General features: G+C 41.2%; 1 protein-coding gene across 1 annotated transcript; it reads right to left on the reverse strand.

Moving 5' to 3' along the window:
* Positions 1–4,110: 4,110 nt before the first annotated feature.
* NMUR2 (neuromedin U receptor 2) lies at positions 4,111–17,751 on the reverse strand. The gene is made up of 4 exons (XM_066277414.1): positions 16,935–17,751; positions 10,871–10,955; positions 8,811–8,936; positions 4,111–5,915 (listed from the first exon to the last, which is right to left on the reverse strand). Exons 1-4 carry the CDS (start codon positions 17,658–17,660, stop codon positions 5,659–5,661), a joined length of 1,194 nt encoding a protein of 397 aa, XP_066133511.1. The 5' UTR covers positions 17,661–17,751; the 3' UTR covers positions 4,111–5,658.
* Positions 17,752–24,259: the final 6,508 nt, after the last annotated feature.

The following is a 24,259-nucleotide window of genomic DNA, read 5'->3' on the forward strand; positions in this document are numbered from 1 at the left end:
CTGCCCTATCATAATATTGATGAATCTTTCATGTAACAGAGGAACAATCCTTAATACATATTCGTGCCTTCATTATTAATGAAATCCTAGCCACTGGTGATGGAATCTCAGCAGCTTGTTTATCTGGCAGACACGACTACAAAAAAATCCGCCTGACATTTCCTGGGGTAGAGCTCAATTAAACCGTCTTCCATTTGAATACTGCCAAAGAGAGTAACATTCTCTACAAACTTAAACAATGTGAAATGCCATTAAAAATATATCTTCGTGAAACAGAAAGACATTCCTATTGCTATTTGTCATTCTCCCACAAACATTTATTATAGCACTTCCCAGGTGTCAACATGATCCTAAGAATTTTCTTTACAAATAGTGTATTTATTTAGCCCTCGTGTAACCACTATGATATAAATGTTGCCATTCTGTCTATTTTATAGATGGGGAAACTGGGCCATAGAGAAATTAGGTGACCTGCAAAGGTCACACAGCTGACCAGTTACAGGCAGGATTCGAACCCAGACACCTGACTCTGGTGTCCATGCTCTTGACTACTGCTGTTTGCTCTCTGATCTGTATTAATGACTCAGTGGGAGGTAAATGAAGAAGTAATATTTGGGGGTGACATTAAACTGAGAGGCTCTTGCAGTGATCTCAATGAAATAGTCATGTGTGCAATCGGTGTAACAGGGGAGCTCAGGCACCGGAGTTCAGATAATTCTGGGTTCAAGCTCACTGTACCACTTGCTAGATGGGTGCGTCTCATCCTGACACATCACTTCTTTTGGTAACATCACAATACCACCCTTGGCAGGGCCGTGGCCTCATGCTGATTGGAGTGTACTTCCAGGCCTCCTAACTTTGGGACTGGCCATGTGACTCGCTTACTAGAAGAAACACACTGTGTCTCCGCCAGTGCCTCAGTCTGGATGGAGTGGAGCGGGGCCGCCCCAGCTAACCTGCAGACATGTGAGTGAGAGGTAAAGACTGTTGTGTGTTTCCCTCAGGCTTTCTGCCTGCTGGTCTGTTTCCCTAAGTATAAAGTGAGGTCAAGTCTTATTTTGTCCACTGGCAAGGGGGGATAGGAACTAAACCTCCCTCTTTGTGAAGCTGTGAGAACTTAGTGAGCCAATAGGACAGATGACTGTTTTCAAGTGAAACTTTTCCCCCCAATTTCTGTTATTAAAGCATTGCTAACAAAATTAGGATCAATACTAATATTTTCAATATTTACAAAGGGAAGCATGAAATTATGATGATATTCCTACTGCTAGTATAATATTCAAATAAGCAAGCTTTACCTGAGTCTGGTTAATCCCTATTTTCAAATAGCTATTTGCTTACAAATCATTCTTATCTATATATTAACATAGGCTTCTTAACATACAAATTATTTGATGTCTAAAAATAATGAATTGCTTTTCTTTTTAGTTTTTTTTTAAACCTGCTCTGTTTAACCATTCCAGCCTACTAAGTTTATGGTATATATATTTCTACAATGTATACATTTCACTGGCAATGGTATAATTTAGGTAGATGTAGCCATGTGTAGATGAGTTTAAACTTTCAAATATTGATATTACCTAGAACATGTTTTCAAACTATAACATATACTATATGTATACCTAATGCAGAGTTCAAATGTGATTTAATGTCTTAAAGGGGATGAAAAAAGAAAAGGGGATAAATTGTTGGATGACCTGAACCTTTGCTTGGCTTGTAAAAGCCAGTCCAAGCTCAAGTGTCCTTGTATTGTTTATACAGTACATTTCCACACATTAAAAAATGAGGTCTCCAGCCAAATAGAGAGAATGTGGAAATCTTGCCTCTTTTTAAAATAAATCCTGTGAGGTATGTAAAACAGATCTATAGTGATGATAACAAGTAGCTCTGCTGCTATTTTCTGCACTAATATTAATGGACAGCATCCAAAGATAATTCCTCCACTCTAGCTTAATTATAAAATGCTGATGAGGCTTTCGTGTCATAATTAGCATGCTCTAAATGATTTTTCTACTGGGTCAAAATCTGACCCATTGACTATTTTTTTGTTAATGAGTTAACCACAATTTTAAGTGGTCTGTAATTATCGCAGTGTTATTGGTCATGTACTCTACAAACAAATCACACGTATTTTATCAAGATGGTGGATTGTTAGCTTATTAATAGTTAATGGTGTGCTGACATGTGGTGTTGGCCAATTTTTATGGTGTAAATATTCCCACTGTGGCTGATTTTGTCACTCATTTGAGAACAGGTTCTCCAAACTCCTATGTATGTAACAATAAACTTTTGCAGACCAGTCCTAGCCAGCACCAGCACATTACTGAAAGGCAAATACTTATCCATACTGGATTCTTATGTTGGAATAATGATATTTTAAAAGTATTCTGCAGTACCTTCATTCAACTAATACCCATGAAGAGAGTGTCTTTATGTACAACTGCTAAGGGTATTTTACAGTAGTGATTATAATAATTTAAGTCATAGGCTACTTTGAGAAGCTAATCAAAACTATAAACCTCATCTCCAAAAAGAAATAAGTACACATGAAGAATTATGACTAAAATTTCAGGGGATCTTTGGGCCTCTTGACACTTGTTCATGGGTATCAGATCAAGAATCTCTGTCATCTCTTTGGGCTAGACAAACTAATTTGGCAAGCAACCTTCTGAATGTCAGAGCTTCAGTTCACTGAGTTTGTGAATCACTGGCGAGCTCTAAGGTCAACACCTCACTGCAGAAGAGTCAATTTACCAGTATTTTATGAATTATATTTACTATCTGACTGACCTCTTCCACTATGAGTAGCATTGAAATGTTAATTTTAGTCTCTCCTACTGTTCTACTAATTTTGCATGAATAAACTCTAGGACTCGTGACATTTTAATTTTCGCTTTGAAATATAAACTTTCTATATGTATATAATTATATGTGAATGTGTATGTGTTGTATATAGACAAAACCTTAATTAACACTTACTTTTTTCCTTTTTAATGCTAGGAATAATTAAACCTGTTGCCCTCTGACTTGGCCAAACATGTTTTTTTATATAGTTTCTTAGTACTTCTGTTTGTATTTTGTAGCACACTTTACAATTAGATTTAAAGAATTAATTCTATAATGGTTTTCAAAAACAATCTCTTCTGCTAGATGTACATTTCATTTTTCTGTTTTATTTATTTATTTGGTGAGAGGAGGGGAGATAGTGAGGCAGACTCCCACATGAACCCTGACCGGGATCTACCTGGCAACCCCCATCTGGAACTGATGCTCCAGTACTAAGCTATTTTTAGTGCCTGAGGCTGACATGCTGGGACCAACTGAGTTATTCTCAGCACCCAGGGCCATGCTCAAGCCAATTGAGCCACTGACTGTGGGAGGAGAAGAGAGAGAGAAAGGGGAGAAGGAGCGGTGTAGAAGCAGATGGTCACTACTCCTGTGTGCCCTGACTGGGGATTAAACCTGGTAAATCCATATGCTGGGCCAATGCTCTATCCACTGAGTCACTGGCCAGGGCTGATATACATTTTCATGGTCAGGAAATTCATAACCTGACACAATGCACATACCTGATGTGTACTAAGTGATCAGTTGAATGAGAGAATTAGTGAGTAAATGATAATTGGGGGTGTGTATGTGTACATTTTTTAAAGAAAAAGTGATGAGAAAACAAAAAAGAGACCAAAGTCTTAAGCAATCAAATTACTAGCTTCAATTTTAGTGTTGGTTCTTTGTCTAATCTATCCTCCTGTAACAGCAGCAGTTTTCATCCTGGTCATTGGGAGTTGGTGTTAAGGATAGTGACCTAGTAGGCCTTCCTTAAGAATGTCTCTACTTTAAAAGACAAAAAGAAAACTCATTTCTCCTCCATTTCTGAGGTTTTGTCTTGTCTTTTCAACTTAATACACAAATGACCAGAGAATTCTGCTCACCAAAATAATTCATCACTGGAAAATTCTGATTCATTAAAGTTGGCTTATAATTAGCAAAGGTATATTTTTTTTAAATCTTGAATCACTTCGAAGATGCCTGTTCAGTTAGGAAATGGTGACATCAGCGACCATACCCTTCTTTTTCAATAGGCTGGTTCATTCAATTTAGGAAAGATTCAGAGACAAAAAGCTAGAACTGGCATGTCTCAGCATCAGTAAACCCTAGAGCTGGGGATGGCCTTCTTGCACCACAAGTGACAGCAGGGATGCCATTATACACTCAACTGATTAAATGGCCAACTGAAGGCTGGGCATTCCTGGCAGAAACAGAATCCTCTGGTTCTTAACGTGGTTCTCTTTGGAGCTGTTGTTCGGCTCAGTACATTGGTTTGTGAAATCAACTCACTTTCCACACATTTATTGAACATGCACCACGGTGATCGATATATTGCCAAGGTTCCAGCAGCAGCAAAAATGAACACAAGGCACCTCGTGCCTTTGATACATTTACATTCTGGCAGAGCGGGAATATAAATCACAGAAAGACAAAGCGGGGTGAAGAAAAAGCTTAAGAGACATAAACTGACAGAAAATTCAGATACATCTCTTTAAATCAAGCAAGGTTTCATGAAGGAGGTGCCTCATTGAGATGGATATTGAAGGATGGTTGGGATAACAACAGATGGATATTAGGATAAAGAGGGCTTTCTATAAGAAAATATGTGCAGCTGGGAAAACTGGAACATATTTTCATAAGAACAATACAATTTCAATAGAATACATTACTTGAGATAACATAATGGAAGATGAGTCAGGAAAGTAGGTTTTGCCGTATGATACATGTGGAAAGTGTTACCTACAGGTAACACAGGGCCGAGCAGCTGGAAGGCATGGGTTTGGGGCCAGTAGTTACTGTGTGACTTATCTTCTTACCAAGGTCACAGTAGACCACACTCCTGTCTATTTATGAAGTGAGACTTTGGAAATCCAAGTCTAGACCAAATGACGAAAGCAATTAAGTTTGTGTATGGTTTATAGTTTATGTCTCTTGTGACCTTCCCCCCAAAGCCTTCTCCCGTATCCCCCGCTTCTCTGAGTAGCATCATAGCGATCTTGTTCCTGGTGATGACTGACTGGGAACGACTTGGGATTGGGACGGTGGGAATAATACTTGTAAGGACCATTCCCATGTTGTCAGGAGGGCTCTTAAAGTGAAAGGCTCCAGGATGCTACGGAATCCCATTATAATGGCAGAATATGAAGCAGTAGGGTAAATAATTTGCTGGGGGGGGGGGGGGAGGAGCACTGGCACGGACCCTTCAAAGCCGTATTTACGTGAGTCCTTTCTGTGGCTGACGGGAACAATTAGTCGTTAGAGTGACGGCCTGACCCAGAGTGTGAATGTCTCAGGACAACTTATCCCCAGTAGTGGAAAATACCAAGAGCAGCTGCCATGCTTCCCAGTCACACTCTCTTCCTGACCTAGTGAAGGGGCTTCCGGCTGTTGGGTAGTGGGGAGAGAACCAGAGTCAGGAGGGTCTGGGCTTTAGATCCAGATTTAAGTAGCAATTTTCACAATTGTTAAAAAAAAAAACCACCCTAGTAATGTATATATAAGGTCTCCAAAACACCCTAGAAACGTATCTACAAGGTCTCAAAGCCACATGTGCGGAGGCAGAGAGGAATGTCAAGCCTCTAAGAGTTCCTTTCAGGGGGTCGGTCCAGTTCAGAGGGCTGTGGGAAGGTGAGAGCTGTAGATGGACAACTGACAAGGGAACTGGGGACCCGCCTCTTCAGTCAGCTCTATAAGGTGGCATTCCGTCAGGAAGATGTTCCGCCGGGCAGGTGGCCCCCGTGGGTGACGCTGGGAGCGCCACTGTTGGCAGGAAGGGGAGACCACGTTCCGGAAGGCTGCTCGGAAGCGGCGGGAGAGGAGGTTATATATCACGGGGTTGACCGCTGAGCTCAGGTAGAAGAAGACACCTGGATGCAATTGGATGAAAGAGACACGCCCAGGGGAAACCGAGTGAGAGGCACGCAGGGAAGAAGCACAGGTGTTTAACAGAGGCCTTGACCCTGCGATTGCCTCTTTTGGAAGTGATAATACATACAAGACTCTAATTGAGAATACAAAACGCTCTACCACCTGTGTATGCAGGAATCAAACACAGAAAGATTAAAGTCTTGGCAAAACGGGGGCCAGTGAGGGATCTCTCTGAGATGCTCTGCAACTTCCTTTGATCCCCACTTGTTTAATTAAAGAGCCTGTTCCCATAGCGTTGATGAGAGATGCTTAATCATCAGAGGAAAGAGGGATGTTTTCGTCTCCTTGGAGTTGTGCTTAAATCTAAACTTTGAAACTTGCAAATAATGAAGGAATGGTAAATCAGTCAAGGCATTTACTAAGAGTCCTTGTATGTTTAACATCTCTTCAAAGAACTACTTTCCGGTGCCCTTTCTTAGTTAGCTTTTGCCTTCTATGGTTCTGCCCACCTAATTTCCAACTTTATTAAGTAACTGCATTTTGTCATTTATTTTCTCCACCAAATGCCTTGTACACTGCCCCTTTTTTGTTTGGTATGTGTCCTTTCTTTCTTACCATAGCCTGTTTTATTTCCCCGAAGTCCAAGAGGAGCCTAAGGTTGAGAATCAGAGGTCTTAGTTTCTGACCTTTCCCTTGCTTATTCTGTGACCTTAGACAGAATTGGCACTTTGATTTTTTCTCTCTGTAAAATGGAAATGATAATACAAGCCTAACTCACCTCCCTGAATTACTGTGACAATAAAGTTGAGATACTATCCACAGAGCGGCTGAGAATGTAAAGTAGGTGACGGGTACCGCCATCAACATGTTCATCAGTGTCCTCATTTATTTAGTTCAAACATTGAGAATGTCGTATGCCCTGTGCACAGACTAGGGAAGAAAAACAATATAAAAGGAGATTTCTATGGACTGTTAATTCATTCCTTAGATAAATATTGATCGAACTCTTGTTATGTGTCAAGAATTTTGAGGTACATTAGACGGTAGTGGATTTAGACTTTGTTTTCCAAGGACTTGGAATAGAATTATAGAGGCAAGATTGCTGCCTAACATCAATAATTAATAATAGGACAATACAAATAATAGCTGCTAGAGCAAAATATACAATGGCAACAGTTATGCTATGAAAATTCATGTAATTACATAAATCCAAGAAGTATGATGGTCCTTAAAAATTTAATGGGGTGCTCAGACTCTAGCCAGACCCTGAAATGGGCAAGAGATAGTTGGGGAAGAGAGGAGAGAATACCAGAGGTAGAAGGAATAGCAGGTACAACTGTGCAGAGGCAGGAACGATGTAGAATGTGCAGAACTCTCTAACTGGTTGACAAGAATATATATGGTCAATGACTGGGAATATTATAACTTGAGGCTCAAAAGGCAGGTTGAGGGTATTTTCTGTAGCATTTAGGGTTTCATCTGATTGCTCTTGTAGGGGAAGGAGAAATGATAACAGGCAAATGTTATGAATTCTGTAATTTGGAAAACTTAAAATGGTTGTCTTGATTCATTTGAAAAGAGGTATAGTCAACTAACTAGTCAAGCCACATGTGATCTTGTAGGGTTTTCAAACTTATTTAAACACTTCCGTTTTGTTTTGGGTTTTTTTGTCTCAGATTAACCATGAAGACAAGAACTACACATAATGTTGAGATTTTGCCTAAAATCATAAATAGTTTAACATGGAAGAAAGTTCTAATGTCCAGGTATAAGCTGTACACAAGGCCTGCTGAGTACAAAGGAGGGTGTAGAAAATAAATAATACATGTGGTATTCAATATACATATGAATGCTATTGTTTTTGCTCTGTGCACATCTGGAGCTTAACTTGTACAAACTGACTTGATCTTTTCTCTCTGAACCAGCTGGTGTCTATCAGAGGCACAGGGACAGAAGTGGTCTGAACCAAAGGTCTGAATCTAAGACACACAGACTGAGAAAGAGGGATTCATGTAGCCATTCTCTGCTCCATTTTAGGGGAAAGAACTCTGAACTTGAAGTTAGATGATTTGGCACCAACCCTGTTTTGACTGTTTGCCAGCAGTGTGGCTTTGGGCAAGCCATTTCTTTCCTGTGGAATCATTTCTTTGACAGTAAAATGGTGATGAGAATATGTACTTAACCTTGCTGTGGTCATCATAGACATATAGCATTTTACAGCTTAAAAGCTTTTGAGTAGCCAAGATGTTATTTGCTTCTGACCATCAGCCCATGGTTTGTACAGAGCAGACATTATTTCCCTTTTTATAGTTAAGAAAACTCTGGCATAACGGAAGCCACATTCTTCAGAATATTAATGGTGGAAGTGAGATGCCAATCCAGTCCTCTGCCTTAGTGACCTTTCCACCCCCATTTCCACCATATTCTATGGCATCTTCAACAGGCAGCACTAAAGCAGCCTAAAGGCAAACCTTGATACACCATGAATAATACCCCTTGGTTGGCTTTCACGAGGCTCTAACCGTTGCTGAAAACAGTATAGGATTCCAGGGACATGGATATTTAATAAAAAAATAACCAGTTCAATCATGCAGCCATTGGAAAGAAAATCAAAGAAATCGTTCCTTGGACCATTTTCCCACTGTGACCATCGTGCTTAGAGTTGAAGTTTTCCATGAAGTAGCATCTAAAGTAGTGATCTGAGGTATATCTTTTGGACCAGTACCATATTTAATTGCTATTTAAATGAAACAAAAATCAAGTGTCTCCATCATAGTATGGCAGGTCCCCATGATAAATCAGTTTCTCCAGACAGAACCTATAGCTCTAAGCAAGATGAGGAAGCTGCAACTACCCAGATACTTGTGATGCAACCGAAACTGCGAAGGTTTTACCTGATACCACGTGGATGAGATTGAACACAGATGCCAGGGATTCAGTCCACTTCTCCACAAAGCTGAAGAAGAGCCGATCAATGTGGAAGGGGGCCCAACAGATAGCAAACACTAAGACCAAGACAACTGAAAAAGAAGGATGAACGGGAGAGCAAAACGCAGTCAAAGCAAGGAGAGGTATCCATTCCTTCTAGCATGTCCCCCTCCATCTTGGTTAAGTTAGAAGTTTTACAGGCTAACTAGGTCATGAAGAGCCTCTACATAAATACTTAAATATGAGAACAAATTGTGTTGAATTCAGGGTCAGTTTTTCTATAATTATACAAGATTTCCTGTGTAATATAAGTTTCCTTTAGAACATTTAAGATAGTATTGAATTTATTATGAAAACATTCTAATGTGTAATATAAATTATGTTGCAAGGAGACTGTTGGGACCACACAGATGGGTTATGTAAATAAAATGGCTGGGTTCAAGCAATTGGTGTTCTTTAAAGTCATTGATCAATAACAAACTATTCAATATACAGTAGTGTGAATTTATCTTGTTACTCTAGAACAGTGATGGGCAATCTTTTGAGTTTGGTGTGTCAAAATTCGCCAAAAAACCGAGCATAACTCAGGTGGTGTGTCACTTCAAGAAAAACAGCCTAACCGGAAGTCCCAGAACTAGACGCTCTGTGCCAGAGTTCTGTTGTTTTGGCCTACAGACCTCCGGCACAGAGTGTCTACACTACAGCAAATGTTTTATCCTTGGTTACTGCACCTGGACGTGCAGGAGCTGAGGATGAAACATTCTTCTTGGCATGTGGCCCCATACTTCTCCGGTATGCAGCCACATGTGGCCGTGTGTCATCGAAAATAGCTACACGAAGCCCTGGCCGGTGGCTCAGCGGTAGAGCATCGGCCTAGCGTGCGGAGGACCCGGGTTCGATTCCCGGCCAGGGCACACAGGAGAAGCGCCCATTTGCTTCTCCACCCCTCCGCCGCGCTTTCCTCTCTGTCTCTCTCTTCCCCTCCCGCAGCCGAGGCTCCATTGGAGCAAAGATGGCCTGGGCGCTGGGGATGGCTCTGTGGCCTCTGCCCCAGGCGCTAGAGTGGCTCTGGTCGCAACATGGCGACGCCCAGGATGGGCAGAGCATCGCCCCCTGGTGGGCAGAGCGTCGCCCCTGGTGGGCGTGCTGGGTGGATCCCGGTCGGGCGCATGCGGGAGTCTGTCTGACTGTCTCTCCCTGTTTCCAGCTTCAGAAAAAAAAAAAAAAAAAAAAAAAAATAGCTACACGTGTCAGTGCTGACACACATGTCATAGGTTCGGCATCATGGCTGGAGCACTTATTTCTTCCAAGCCTTAGGTTTTGACTTGGAAAGTATATCATAAATCTCCTTTATCTCATCACTATCTCCTCCTATAAGGTAGCACTGGGTCAAATAATTTTATAATATTTTTTGAGGAGAGTGTGGATCAGTGCCTGGACATACATATATTTTAAGCATTATCTATACAAAATAGTGTACTATTTTACATGAACATAGTGCAGTGTCATAGGTGGAATGAGTACGTAGAGGTACTCTTGGACAGCTGTACTTAACCTGGAGTTAAAAGATCTCATGGAGTCTGAGAGTGGGTATGTGGGGGTTCATAGTCCCCTGAAAAGGGCTGTAGAACATTCTGTACATGTGCATTTGTACATTTTCTGAGTGGAGCATTCACAGCTTTCATTATATTTTTAAAATAAATCCATAAAAAAATAAGTTAAAAGGCACCTGCTTATTTTAGAGGGGGAAAGTGATGGTCAAAGCTCAGGGAGTGGATGTGATTTGCCAAACACCATGTGGTGTATTACATTGGATACAACTTCATATGTTGTTCTGAGTGTTACAAATAGAAATAGATATCAAACAGGCCCTGGGAAGTTGAGTAAGAGATAGAAAACCAAACCAGGCTCCTAAGTTTCAGGAGAATTTTGATCCTGATCCCAGAAGTACTTTCTCAGCATCAAATGCAACTCATTTGCTTTTATAAATACAAACAGGCAAACAAGCACAAAATGGAGGGCTTACATAGCATTTTGGTGACAGACTTTCTGCAGGGTCTTTGAATATTTGCAGTCATTTCATCTGCGTCAAGGATCTGGTCTTTCTTTAGCTGCAGGGAAGTGGGAAAAAATGTTAAGAAAGAAAACATTTTTCCTTCTGTTAAGATTTGAGAAGTGTAACTCTAATACTCATTTTGCAGATCAAAACCTGAGACTTAAAATAAATGTAAGAATTACTTATTTAACAATAACTTGGAAGTAGAGTTGGACCTAGGTCATCTAACTCAAGTGGACAGATGATCCAGTTGAGTCAGTTTAGTGCAACCCTTTATCATCTGCTGTTCTGTAGAGCCCTTGTTATATATAGGATGTTAATATGTATCCCATGAAAAATGTAAAATTATAAAGTAAAAAAAATGTTAGATAGATTTTTCCATTCATTTATTCATTCAATAATTTTTAGATATCTGTTAGAAGATAATCCCTCGGCTATGTGATGTGTAGGTAGTAGAAAAACAACACAGGTATTATTTCTGTTTTATGAAGTCTATAGTCTTCATTGTGGGTCTTCTTGGAGCCTCTGATATGCTAATGGACACTAGGACTTTTCATAGAGGATAGTTTTATCAGCCAACCTTCCACACTTTGCATTTCTCACTCCAGCACCAATGCGGATAGTGCTTCTTTGACTAACCATTATCTTCCCCAAACCCTTTTCAGTGGAGTACCTAGTACCATCTGGAGCAGGACAATTTGGGAAATTCTACTTTACTAATATTACTAATGAGAGCATATACGTTTCTGAGTTTAGAAGTTAAAAATACCCTCGTTGGAAGATGTGGTGATCCTTTAAGTAGCATCTGAAAATTTCACATGTTAACACTGTCTGTACGTGCCACCTTTCCTGCTTGGTTCAGGCCCCACCTACTCCTGAAAGATTTTGGTGGCCAGTGTAACCCGTTGTTCTCTCCTTCCTCTGAACTCCCATAACACTGAAGACCTAGGTCATTCAACTAGTTGTGGATTTTTTCTCTCTTTAGGTTATACATTTTTTAGTTTCTAGGGATAGTCAGCCAGATAAAGGAAGCTTTAAGAACTCAGGATAAACTACCATCGCATATCTAAAAAATAGTATAGTTTGTATTTGCCCGTTGGGTCTCTAGAATTTATTCTCTTCTTTTCTTGCCAATAGTGTCCTGATTTTCCCTTAGGGAATTTACGTCTTCTTCATTCTTAGTCATTAATTTTGATGGGCCTGATCCCATTGTCCAACTCTAGGTTCAGTCCCTAAATAACTTAGCTACTATCCTTCAGTCACAATGATTAGATAATTGGGACCGATGAGATATCAGCTATTTGCTTGCATTTCTAGGAAGAGAAGTTGCATTTCTCTTTTACTAGGGCTGCCAGAGGGAGCCCCAGTTCTTGTTCTCTGCATGTGAGGTCTGGAATTATAACAGCTATATATTTTTTTTCCACCGTGAGCAAGGTAGAGCCACCAATGAGCCACTGGTTAAGATCTTGAGGCTGAAATGAACATCATAGAAAGAAGAGCAAAGAAACAGAAATAAAGCTAAGCCAGGATGACATCGTATTTTACTGGAATAATCTTCACCAAGAGTCAGCTCTGCCTCTGGACTTTTCAGGTCTATAGCCCCATTTGTATTTTGGCAGATTGAGTTGCGGTTTCCTCATCAGCAAGGTAGAAAGTCCAGATGAACAGATCAAGGCCAATTTATTTTATATAGTTTTAGGGTAAGTTAGGATCAATTGATTGAGTTTTAAGGAGATGCATTCCAATTCAAACTAGAGAAGAAATTTACATGGTTCTATGTAACAATGGAATAGACTGCTCAGAAAATCAGAGAGCTTCCTGGGCTGGTTAGTGTTTTAACAGAATATTTTAGAAAAGGTATTTCAACTGAAATAAAACTTGAAAGAGGGGTCATTAAAACTTGCCTTCAAAGCTCAACAAATCAATAGCCTGTCTCCCTGAAAACATAGAAGCTTCTAGAAGTCACGTAGCTCTCAGGTCCACATCGACCTGAAGGCATTCACTTGGGTGCTTAACTTGACTACATTGGTGCTCTCTACATGTGCCTGTGTCTTCACACAGTGAGAAATTAAAGTCCCTTCAGAGTCACCTACAAATTGGAAATAAATAGGAAAAATATGTTGCAGTTCTTAGAATAAGATGGGAGGAAACTGAAGGTGACATAATGTTATTAATATCACAGTAAAACAAAGAATGCAGGTGGAGTGCCTGGCATGTGATACCCAGCACATTATTGGCCTGAGTCTGCTCAAAAGACATAACAAAACCGAATTTTGATGAAATAGACTTATTTATATATGTGAGGATTCAGGAATCTACTCATGTGGATTCCTGAATCCCTTCTAGAAATTCTCCTTCTCATGGTACCACTCACCCACAAGCAGTACTTGTGCTGTTACAAAGCAGCAGACAGGTGCAATGAGAACAAAAATATACCGGTGTTTAAGGTGGGAGCAGTGCATAGAACTACAAATATTACTAATTCATCTTCAATGAAATCTACTAAAGTTTCTATTTTTTCACATCATTTAAAAAAACTGTCATTATTACAAGATAGTCATTCCATTTTTTTTAATTTCAGCCCATAATTAAGAACAATGAAAGGATATTGAGATCTATTAGTCACATCTTTGGTTCTCAGGGGGAAATTCTCTACCCCAAAGAACAATTTCCTTAAATTAAAGGTAACTCAAACAGTTCACACAATCATTTTATGAACAGACTTCCTACGCAACATCATTTACACCAAAAAGAAAATCATGAACATACTAATCATTGCTTACTTTTCAGCCTCCTTAGGTAAGAGTGATGCAAATAGCCAACTCACAAAAGAGTGAAAGATTGAATGCTTATGCATGTTACACATTGTTCCAACAGAATTTGAAGGGGTTGACGTAGTAGAATAAAATGCAAACAATTTGTCTAGACGCTGTTAAATGCTGCTTTATTTTTGAATAATTTCATTTCCCTTCAGATGTTTGGAAAAGTAGACATTCAACCATTAATTATTCCCACCCACCACCAACCTTTTATTTTAAAATTCAAATTACAAAAGAAGAGAGAGACATTGTGGCTGGTGTGTAAGAAGTTCAGAGGTCTCCCTACCCTACTCCCTTTAGCTACATAAAGTAAATGGTGAAGGAATGGTCCCTGGGTGTGACTGTCATTCAGGTTGATGTGTTGCCCTGAGCAGTAGTTTACAGCATTACAATCATTCCACCAGCTGTTTTTTGTGAAAGTTTGTGGAGACTAAGCTTCAGAATATCAAGACATACTCATAGCTTTTGTGTAAATATTTCTGCAATTTGAACAACATTTTCTTTTTATTTTAAAAAAGTCAGTCTAAGACTTGACTTGGAGGAGGGAGTGTTGAATACACAATATGGTGGACAGGAATGTGTTTAGAATTGGGCACTTGAAGCCTGTATACTTATGTTAACCAGTGTCATCCTTCTGCCCCCCAAAATCTGTCTGACTCTGTTTGGCATGGTTGAATTCTACTACAGTTCATGCTCTTCAACTCAAGCATTGATGTTGCAAGCAGTTTGTGAGAGTTTCTGCAGAACTTCCCCCCAGATGGGAAGAACTTGCCCTGGGGTTGTCTATTTTCCATCTCTGTCACGTAGGAAATTTGGAGAACAGCTCAGTGGAGAGTTGTCCCCTGACTGCGCAGCGGCACTGACTGCTCAGCTCTGAGTGTATGGATGGCTGTCCTCCTTCTGCCCTGGTCTGGGGTTTCATCAGTCCTTGGTTTACTGCCTTCTGAAGGCAGTGGGTCCTAGAGTGTATCATAACTTCAGATTTGCCAAGGGAGTAAATAGCTTAATAATCCTCAGAGTTGCTGAAGTCTTTCTAAAATCTCTTAGATTGAAAAGGCCCTTTGAGAGAATGTTTCCAAGTCTGTTATTTTAGAGGTAGAGAAGCTCAAGTCTAGCAATGGGGGGAACAGTTTAACTTCATTCATTCATTCATTCATTCCTTCAGCTTACAGTCTAGTTGGAGAGAAAGATATTAAGGCATCCCCCAAGTAGAGAGTTTTAAATTGGGATAAATCCAAGGAAGAGAAATCACCGGGGACGAGGAGCACTGCCACAAGGGCCAGGTGTAGCTGTGGAATCGGAGAAGCTTCCCTGAGGATGTGGGAGAGAAGTATAATGGTAAGTGAGAGTTGGAAAGGCAAAAGGGATTGTAGGGGTAGATAATAGAAATATTTCAGGCAAAGATATAGCAAAAAGTACAACATGTGCAAAGACTTTGAAACCAATGGCACTGACTAGGACCTATCTCCCGACTTGAGTCTAGAGACCTTTAAATTCCTCGAGGAGTGACTTTCTAACAGAGAGTTTCCTCCCTGGGTCCTTTGGGTAATACTTCATCCTTCCTGAGAACAGGATGCTGGAAGTTGCATTTCCTTCACAAAGCAAAGTTGGGTGGTTTCTAAGCTGTTGTGGGAGCTGTCCCTTAGCTCCTGACCCAGGGTAGCTGTAGGCTCAAGACAACAAAAACAAAATGAAACTCAAAGTAATTGGTTGGGGGTCAGGGGTGTGTGTTTCTTACTCAAAGTTAAATACTTCTTCCAAATTGACCCAACGTAAGTAATTGGTGTTGAATGAGATGGTATTGATCAGTTTGGGAGGGAGATTTCTCATAGGACTCATGGTATTTGGAATCATACAGAAGTCCTTTCCCCCAAGTGAAATGCACAGGGCATTCTAAAGACACAGCTGTGAGCCAGTCTGGGTGACATATGTGTCTGGGAATATAGGGACCAGCTCTTCAGGAGGAGACTGGCACAGATCTCTGCCTGATTGAATTTGCTCCTGTGTTCAGACATCTGTGTACTTAGAATGTGTTCTTCCTACTTAATCCTTGCCATTCACCTTAGGCCCAGTAGGTATTCACCAGTGATGTGAGAGTATATTCATTGTGACATTGTACATGGTGTCAGAACCATATTGAAGCACAGGCTGTGAATGTGATGTCTGCTTTGTTTTGTTTTCATTTATAACTCAGTGCTCCTGCTAGCAGATTTTTTTTAAAGGTATCACAGACTGTTAGAACTAAAAAAGCCATACATATAATCTGAAGTGACCTTTTCATTTTATAAATGTGAAAATGAATTCTAGAAGAAAGTCGTGTGGCTTGCCTAGAGGCATATTATTTGTGAGATTCAAACCTGAGAGTCTAAACAGTCTCAGGACTGTTTCCTACAGAAGCCACCTCCTTACATGGATATAAAACTGTCACAGTCAGACTTTGTCTCTATGAATTTGGATGCAGAGTATAGCAGGAGAGGAATTATATAGACTCCCTCCTTCCCTCTTCAAAAATAGTTTCTCTCTTCTAATTTGATCCAGGAAAAAAAATAAAGAGATCATTTACCATTGTGAGCCCAGGAGAGAAACCTCTAATTGAAGATGTGCTGTAAACTCAGTGATAATTTTCTATTAGTCCCAGCTTTCTTACTCCGTTTTCTACTCTATCTTATGTGCTCTTTTTACCGTCCCATCGCTAAATCTCCACCTTCTCAAGAGAAGAAGTACAAGTTGATCTGACTTAGGCTATATATATTTTTTCATTTTAACATGATATTTCAACTACAGCCAAGGTGACCACAGTAAAGGGTCTAACTTTAAAACTGTGTACATATTTGTCTTGGAGTACAACACAGGCAGGGACAGTTTACGTTCTGCTCAGACCAAGTTGGTGCAGAGGGAAACTTCAATGCAGGCAATAGAGCTGGGCAGGGACTGGACCACAGGGTGTGCAACAGTCTCTTCCAGGTGACCACCTGTGCTATTTCACATGAGGCTCTACCTCAGACCCACTGAGTCAGAATTTCCCCGGGGGAGGGGACCTGCACATTGGTACCCACAGTAAGGTTTCTAGATGATTTGTAGGAACACCTAGGTTTCAGAGCCACAGATATAGAGGGAAGAATAATAAGCTAAGTTAAAGGAAAATTCTAAATGAGCAAACTTTGAGTCAGTGAGAAAAGAGTTGCTGATCTGAACCAGCCGGCGTGCATACTCACCCTGAGCCCCATGAGGTAATAGAGGATACTGATGACTGCCATGGGAAGGACATAGAAGAGGAAGGAGGTGACCTGGATGATGAAATTGTAGATCCACATGGGCTTGATGACCGCGCAGGTGGCCGAGCCCGGGACCTGGGACCCGTTGGGGAAGAACTGGAGTTTGATGCCGTGGGTGCTGGTGTTGGGCAGAGAGAAGAGAACAGAGAAGCCCCAGACGACGCCGAGGACCCGGAGGGCCCTCCGCCGGGTGCTCTGCAGCTTGGCGCGGAAAGGGTGGAGGATGGCCACGTAGCGCTCCACGCTGACCGTGGTGACACTGAGGATGGAGGAGAAGCACACAGTCTCAAAGAGGGCCGTCTTGAAGTAGCAGCCCACAGGCCCGAACAGGAAGGGATAGTTCCGCCACATCTCATAGACTTCCAGAGGCATGCCGAGCAGCAGGACCAGGAGGTCCGAGACGGCCAGGCTGAAGAGGTAGTAGTTGGTGGGTGTCTTCATCGTCTGGTGTCGCAGAATCACCAGGCACACCAGGAGATTGCCAGCCACCCCAACCACAAAGATCAGCGCATACACCACCGTCACCGGGAGGAAGAAGTGGCTTCGCTGAGGCCCGCAGAGAAAGGCCAAGTAGTCCTCGGTGCTGTTCAGGTATTTCTTGAATGGGTCTTCCAGTTCCTGCTGGGGGATCCAGGAAAGATTCTCATATTTTTCCATCACTGACATTAAAATCCAAGACTTGAGCTTCCTCTGCTATGAACCTCTGTCCCAAGATGAGCCAGAAAAGGAAGAGAAAAAGCAGACAGAAAGCACAGACTTAGAGCAGGAGGCGGGAGAGGGTGAGTGCTACCGCAAGGATCTCTTTTGAAGAGCCCCCGAGACAGAAGCCCCTCCCCTGCACAGGCCGTGGGCCAATGCGCCTGTGTCAGGCAGATGCGAAGACAGCTGGGTTGGACTTGCTGCCTTTGCGTGCAGGGAGCAGGAGAGGAGGGGGGGAGACATTCCCTGAATTGGAAACAGCTGGCAAAACAGAGCTAACACAGAGGGTGACACTAACTTAAGATGTGGGCACTCTGAGCAGTGCATTTTGCAAGTTGTGGGACTCTGTAAATACAAATTAAAATTGGAGGGTGATGAGCAGAAGAGTACAAATCTCCATTGATCCTTGTCACCTGTACAGCATGACAAAAACGGGGGATCAATAGATGTCTCAAGTTATCTTGCTTCTCTGGAAATTCAGGGCTCCCTGGGGAAAGCATGATCGATGTGCCTTTTTGGTTTTGACTGCATCCACAATAGAATCAAATGCCTGAAAAGATACTTGCCTGTCATCCATCCCTGCCTGCTGTCTGACGCTCTGTCTGGCTGGGCAGTGCCTTGCTGTGGCAGGAGGCAGCGAGGTTTGGAATCAGGCACACCCATAGATATCCTGTAAGGCTTTGGGGATGTTAACCTCTCGAAGCCTCGTTTCCTTATCTGTACATTGGAAGTTCATTCATTCATTCTATTTTATTCAACAAATACTTCCTGAAGATTCACCACATATCAGGCAGTGTTCTGAGCTTTGCAGAAACATCAGTCAACAACAAGCAAGACAAACTCTCTACCTGCTTGGAACTTTTCTTACAGCAGGGGATTCTGAAAATGTAGACGCAAACTAACAATAATAAAATTTCAGGTGATAATTTGTGTTGTGAAGGAAAGGAAAGGTAAGGGACCATACATAATGAGGCTGGAGGTAGTTTTTTTGTTTGTTTGTTTGTTTTATGAAGGACACTCAAAAAAGACATCTCAGGAGATGTCACTCAGGCTGAGTTGTGAATGATGAAACATAAGGCATAAAAGAGCTAAGAGAAGTGTGTTTCCTGCAAAAGTAATAACCAGTGCAGAGGTCCTGATGCAGTAATAAGCTTGATGTGTTTCAGAAACATCGGGAAGACCAGGGCAGCTGAAACTTAATGAGTAGACTGGCAGAGTGTGTGTGATTTAATTGAAGTAGCTGGCGGGACTAGATCATGTAAAATTTTCTAGGATTTTATAAAGAGCTTGGCTCTCATTCAAACAGCAGAGACTTTGGATCTGATTCAAAACGCAGAGAGAAACCTTTGGAAGGTTTTGAGCAGGAGAATTGAGAAGGATAAAGTTTTAACAAGATGTAGGTAGGGAGCTTGGATTACGGCTATTTCAAGCAGTAGATTTGAGAATTATCTTTGAATTGGGGAACATCTTTGCAAGGGATGATACCTTATATGGTTGAAAAGATTAAATGAGATGACATAGGTACCTTATACTTAAGAGATGCTCAATGAATGCTCATTCTTCTTTCTCTTATTTGTTAAATTGAATGTTGAAACAGAGAAAAGGTAAAGCAACTTGTTCAAGAATAATCTGCAATTCTTTTCCAGGCTAATGGAAATATCAGGGGGATAGCTTTGTAAAGTATATGATTGTCTAACCACTGTGCTGTGCTGGCACTACCTGATACTAATTAGTACCTACCTGATAGTAATACAAAGTAATATTAAGTGTTAACTATTATTGAAAAAATTTAATTAAAAAAAGAATAATCTGTCGGCCAAAACAGGACAGTTTATGCTGCTGTAACAAATGACCTCCATAGCTCTGTGGTTTAAAACGATAACAATTTATTTCACACTACAAATTTATCATTGGTCAGCTGGAGGGTCTGACCCATGTTACACTCACTCTGGGACCCAGGCTGATGGAGTGGTCATTTTGTGAGGACTTTGCTGATCATTGTGGTATAGAGAAAGGGTGCTCCAGGAAGTCTCAAGCAGGTAATTAAAAGCTCTAGCCCCGAACTCAGTAATACATGCCACCTTTGCTCATAGCTCACAGCTCATTGGTGAGGGCTCATGTCTGTTTACTCAAGCACAACAGGCATAGGACGTGCCGTCTTACCACGAACACAGTAGATGAAGATGCAGGAAAATGGATGGACAGCCTTAACAATGACACAGTCAGACAGAAAGTCACAGCAGAGCGAGAGTTTGGGCATTCTCATTCATGATAACCTTTGATGTTAAAACTCTAGTAACAAACTTTAATATACCATATTTCCCCATATATAAAACACACTTTTTTAAAAAATTGGGGATCTAAAAACTGGGTGCGTCTTAGACAGCGGTTGTAGTTTTTTTTACTTACATTTCCTGCTTTTTCATGCTTGTTTTTGTGCTCATTGTTGAAGACAGTGATTCATCATCAGACACAGATGAGGACAAGCTAATGGATGGAAGTTTTGACAGTGATGAGAAGTAGTATGAATTTTATGATGAATAAAACTTGAGGTTAGTAACTATGTAATTTTTTTTTCAAATTTTGGGCCCCAAAATAAAGGTGCATCTTATACATGGGAGCATCTTATACATGGGGAAATATGGTATATTTTTTTCTTTTCTTTTTTTTAAATGTTTTTAGTGAGTGAGATAGAGAGAGGGACAGATAGGGACAGGCAGGCAGGAAGGGAGAGAGATGAGAAGCATCAATTCTTTGTTGTGGCACCTTAGTTATTCATTGAGTGCTTTTTCATATGTGCCTTGACTAGAGGGCTCCAGCCAAGCCAGTGACCTCTTGCTTAAGCCAGCAACCTTGGGCTCAAGTCAGAAACCTTTGGGCTCAAGCCAGTGACCACAGGATCATATTAATGATTCCAAACTCAAGCCAGCAACCCTGCGGGCTCAAGCTGGTGAGCCCGCGGTCAAGCCAGCGACCTCGGGGTCTCGAACCTGAGTCCTCTGCATCCCAGTCCAACACTCTATCCACTGTGCCACTGCCTGGTCAGACTAATATATATTTCTGAAGAAGTGAGGCACAAGTTTAAATATTGGAATGTGATGGCTCTTTGGGATGTAAGGGTCATTAAAATGATAAAGGTGGACAGTAGAGATTATAAACTTCAGGCTGGGGGAGAGACAAAACATAGGACAACAAAGTAGAGATTCAAAGGCATCTGCACATTGTGACAGGGAAGGTCTAATCAAATAGATTGTTTTCTAATAAGGGATGCAGTAACAGGCCCCACACAGGGAGATAGTATAGGAACGACAAAGGCATGGACTCTAGTGCAGGCATAGGGTTCAAATCCTGGTGATGCCTCCTGCTAGCTGTGTGACTATAAGGAACTTGTTTAATTAACCTCCATGAGTCTCAGTTGCCCCATTAACAAAATGAGTAAAATAGCAATATTGTCTTATGGGGGACTGTTAGCAGAGTGAAACCATTCCCAATGAAATATTCAATACATATTATTTTAAATAATACAACACTTAAAATAAATATTTAACAATAAGATATGCAATAAGAGAATTTAACTATGAAAATGTTTATTTTAATTGAGGTCAAAAAGACTATTGATTGCAAGGTTTGAATACTAAGAGATGTGTGTTAATGTGACCAGGACTTCTCAGGGCTAGTGAACAGGCAGTGCAGAAGAGGTAGTCCAAGCAGCAGCTGAGAAAGTGTCTGCACACCTGTCCCCAGGTCCCAGTGCTCTCCCTCTCCTCCTCCCTCCTTTTGCACATGCGCACACACACACACATGTACACATGCGTGCACATGCATGCACAAGTACACACACACACACTTCTTGTTTGCTTTTGAAATTAGTTTGGTGGTTGTCTTCCAAGCCAAACATCAAAAGCAAGGAGAGAGGGAACTATCGTTGCTCAGAAGGTGTCTTTCCAGGTGTAGCACAGCTGGCTGGGAAGGACAGTATGAACAGGGGTGGAAGTCGAAAGGAATACAAGGATGCCAGCGCATCAGTGTGGCTGGCATCTGTGCTTCCCCACTTCTCCCTGAGACTCTCCAGCTGCAGCTTGTCCTTGGTTATTCCACTAAAGAGTCCACGCCAGGGAAGAGAATGGGGAATAGATGGTCAGGTAGCCCTGGATGGAAGTCCTAATCTCAGTGTCGGAAAACCTGCATATGCATCCCAGGTCTACCAGCAGGGGGACTGTGTTTGGTCTAATGTGTCCCCGGGCAGGTTATTTTATGTGTGTGTACTCCAGTGTCCCAATTCATAAACGTATGGGTTGTTGTGAGTTCCAGTAACACTCTGGCAAAATACTTGGTAGCTTCCAAGGGATTTTTGCAGTTCCTTCCTTGCATTGTCAGGCTGCCCAATAAAGATGTTAAGATGTCTTATTCACTAGTCTACTTCCATGGCTAGCATAGTGACACCATAGAAAGGGCATGGGGTCCTCAATGAAGTTGGGTTAAACGGATGGCTGTACACATAAAGGAAAGAAGGAAGAGGGAAGAAAGAGGTGAGGACGGTAGGCTGGTTGCTTGTGTGACATTAGCGTCTTTGTTATGATAGACAGCCCCATTCTGGTCTTCTGGTCTGATGTTTCTTTCACAGGTTTTGCTTTTAGTGATAATACTAAACTGGTTACCAGTGTAGTGAAAAGAAGGCAGACACGGTTTAATTTTGCTGCTTGAAACAGAACGACTTTGAACAAGTTATACCATATGTAAGCATCAATTTTCTCATCAGTTAAATGGGATTAGCAATTCCTAATTTAGGATTGTTGTGAGGATTAAATGCCAAACTAGTATTGCATGGCTTTGGCATATAGTAAGCATTCAATAAATGCTCTTTTCCTGCACTAACAGTTCATGGAAGTTGATCTACTAATGCAAAGATTTGATCAATGGCTGGTGTACTGCTACATGATAGGCATTCAATAAATGGTTTGAAGTAGAATGCATGAATATAATATCGATTTTTGTCCTCACATTTTAGTTGAAGGTGATTTATGCCTGGTTACTTTTTTATATGATTAAATTTTACCTTTTTTATCATTTATTTTAAAATGTTGATTGTATAACTTCTGCCTTTTGAAATTAAGATTTTTTTCTTTGTATGATGAATTTTTGTAAATGCTGTGTGGAAACCCAAAAAGAAGATATATTATATTTTGAGTAGGAGATAAAATCTGATCTATATTTATTAATTTCATCTTATGAACTACATCAGTTAATTTTTCTTTGATGGAAAGCATTAATAACACTGTAGAAGCAAACAGATAAGCAAATATCTTGTTTACCTGTGGCACTCTGGGTAATTCACAAAATTAAAGGGTGAGACAAATAGCCTGGCCTCAAGCAGGGAAGAAACCAGGTTAGCTCTGAAGAGCCACGCTGCTCACCCTCGCGGATGGCATCTTGGGTTGCTGCCTTCTGACGCTTAATTTTCTACTATGTTCTCTCCCTTTGGATCTCTGCTTGAGAGTCAAATTTCCCCAATAATGAATGAGATTGGCTTAGCTTGGATCTCTTGCCTAATACTGTATATTACAGAGGAGGTCCGGTTTCCTACTAGAAGAGGGGAGGAGGGAACCAGACAGGTAGTAACAACAGAGATCTACTCCCCAACCTGTGAAGGTCACATCTTTATATCCTCATCTAGATGCTTCTCTTTGATCTGCCAGACTAAACCATGAGTGTATTTAGGACTCACAAAAATGGGAACATGGTTGACTACATACGAGAACATGGCCAAGTCAGGGTTCTCTCTTTCCCTAGGTTTGCTCATCTACAGACAAAGCGTGTTATAGCATTGCTCCTGCAATTACTGTTACCACCACCACACACATTACCACCATTTATTGGGCATTTTATTCATTTATTAATATTATGTGTATTGATCAGACACTATGCTAGGTATAATTCTGCCCCCAGGGAGCTTAGAATCTAGCAGCATGACAGTCATTTGATGACATAACCACTTAAATTGATACATGATTATTGTTAGAGTAACTGTGATGAAAGAGAAATACATTGGGCTCAGAGAGAACATGTCACAGGGAGACCTGGTCTTGTCGAGCGGGACAAAGGAGACTCTGAGTTGCTGCAGGATGTGTAGCAGTCCACCAGGTGAAGGGGGCTCAGGGGTAAGATTTTAGGCGGAGATGAGTAGGAAAAGAAGCATGTTTTATTTGAGAAACCAAGTGAAAGGTTATATGGCTAGAGCACAGAGAGCAAAGGGCATTTGGGTAGGGTCCATGCAGGACCTTCTGGGTCATTTTAAGTATTCTGCTGCTTAGCCTAAGAGTAATATGAAGCTACTGGATCATAAGCATAGCATTGACATTCCCAGGTTTACATTTTGAAACAATAGTCCAGCCGCTACATGAACAGATTTGAGGGGCTAGGATTATATGTGGGGTGTATCAGAAAAGAATTGCGGGGGTCTGTGAGACAAGTGCAGGGAGTTGTGGAGTAGAGGTGAAGATAAAGCAGCCAGTTTGGGAGATAAGATAGATAAGGAAGTGAGGCAATGTGGTGGCGGATTAGATCTA

This window comes from Saccopteryx bilineata, chromosome 4 (assembly GCF_036850765.1).
Source record: "Saccopteryx bilineata isolate mSacBil1 chromosome 4, mSacBil1_pri_phased_curated, whole genome shotgun sequence".
Taxonomy (NCBI): Eukaryota; Metazoa; Chordata; class Mammalia; order Chiroptera; family Emballonuridae; genus Saccopteryx; species Saccopteryx bilineata.

Bases quoted from the DNA above. Each gene is read 5' to 3' on its own strand.
- NMUR2 (XM_066277414.1), bottom strand. From the start codon at position 17,660: ATGTCAGTGATGGAAAAATATGAGAATCTTTCCTGGATCCCCCAGCAG. The intron at 10,956-16,934 runs GTGAGTATGCAC...ACTTCCCTGCAG, and splicing joins ATTACCTCATGGGGCTCAGG to CTAAAGAAAGACCAGATCCT. The intron at 5,916-8,810 runs GTAAAACCTTCG...AATTGCATCCAG, and splicing joins TCTCATCCACGTGGTATCAG to GTGTCTTCTTCTACCTGAGC.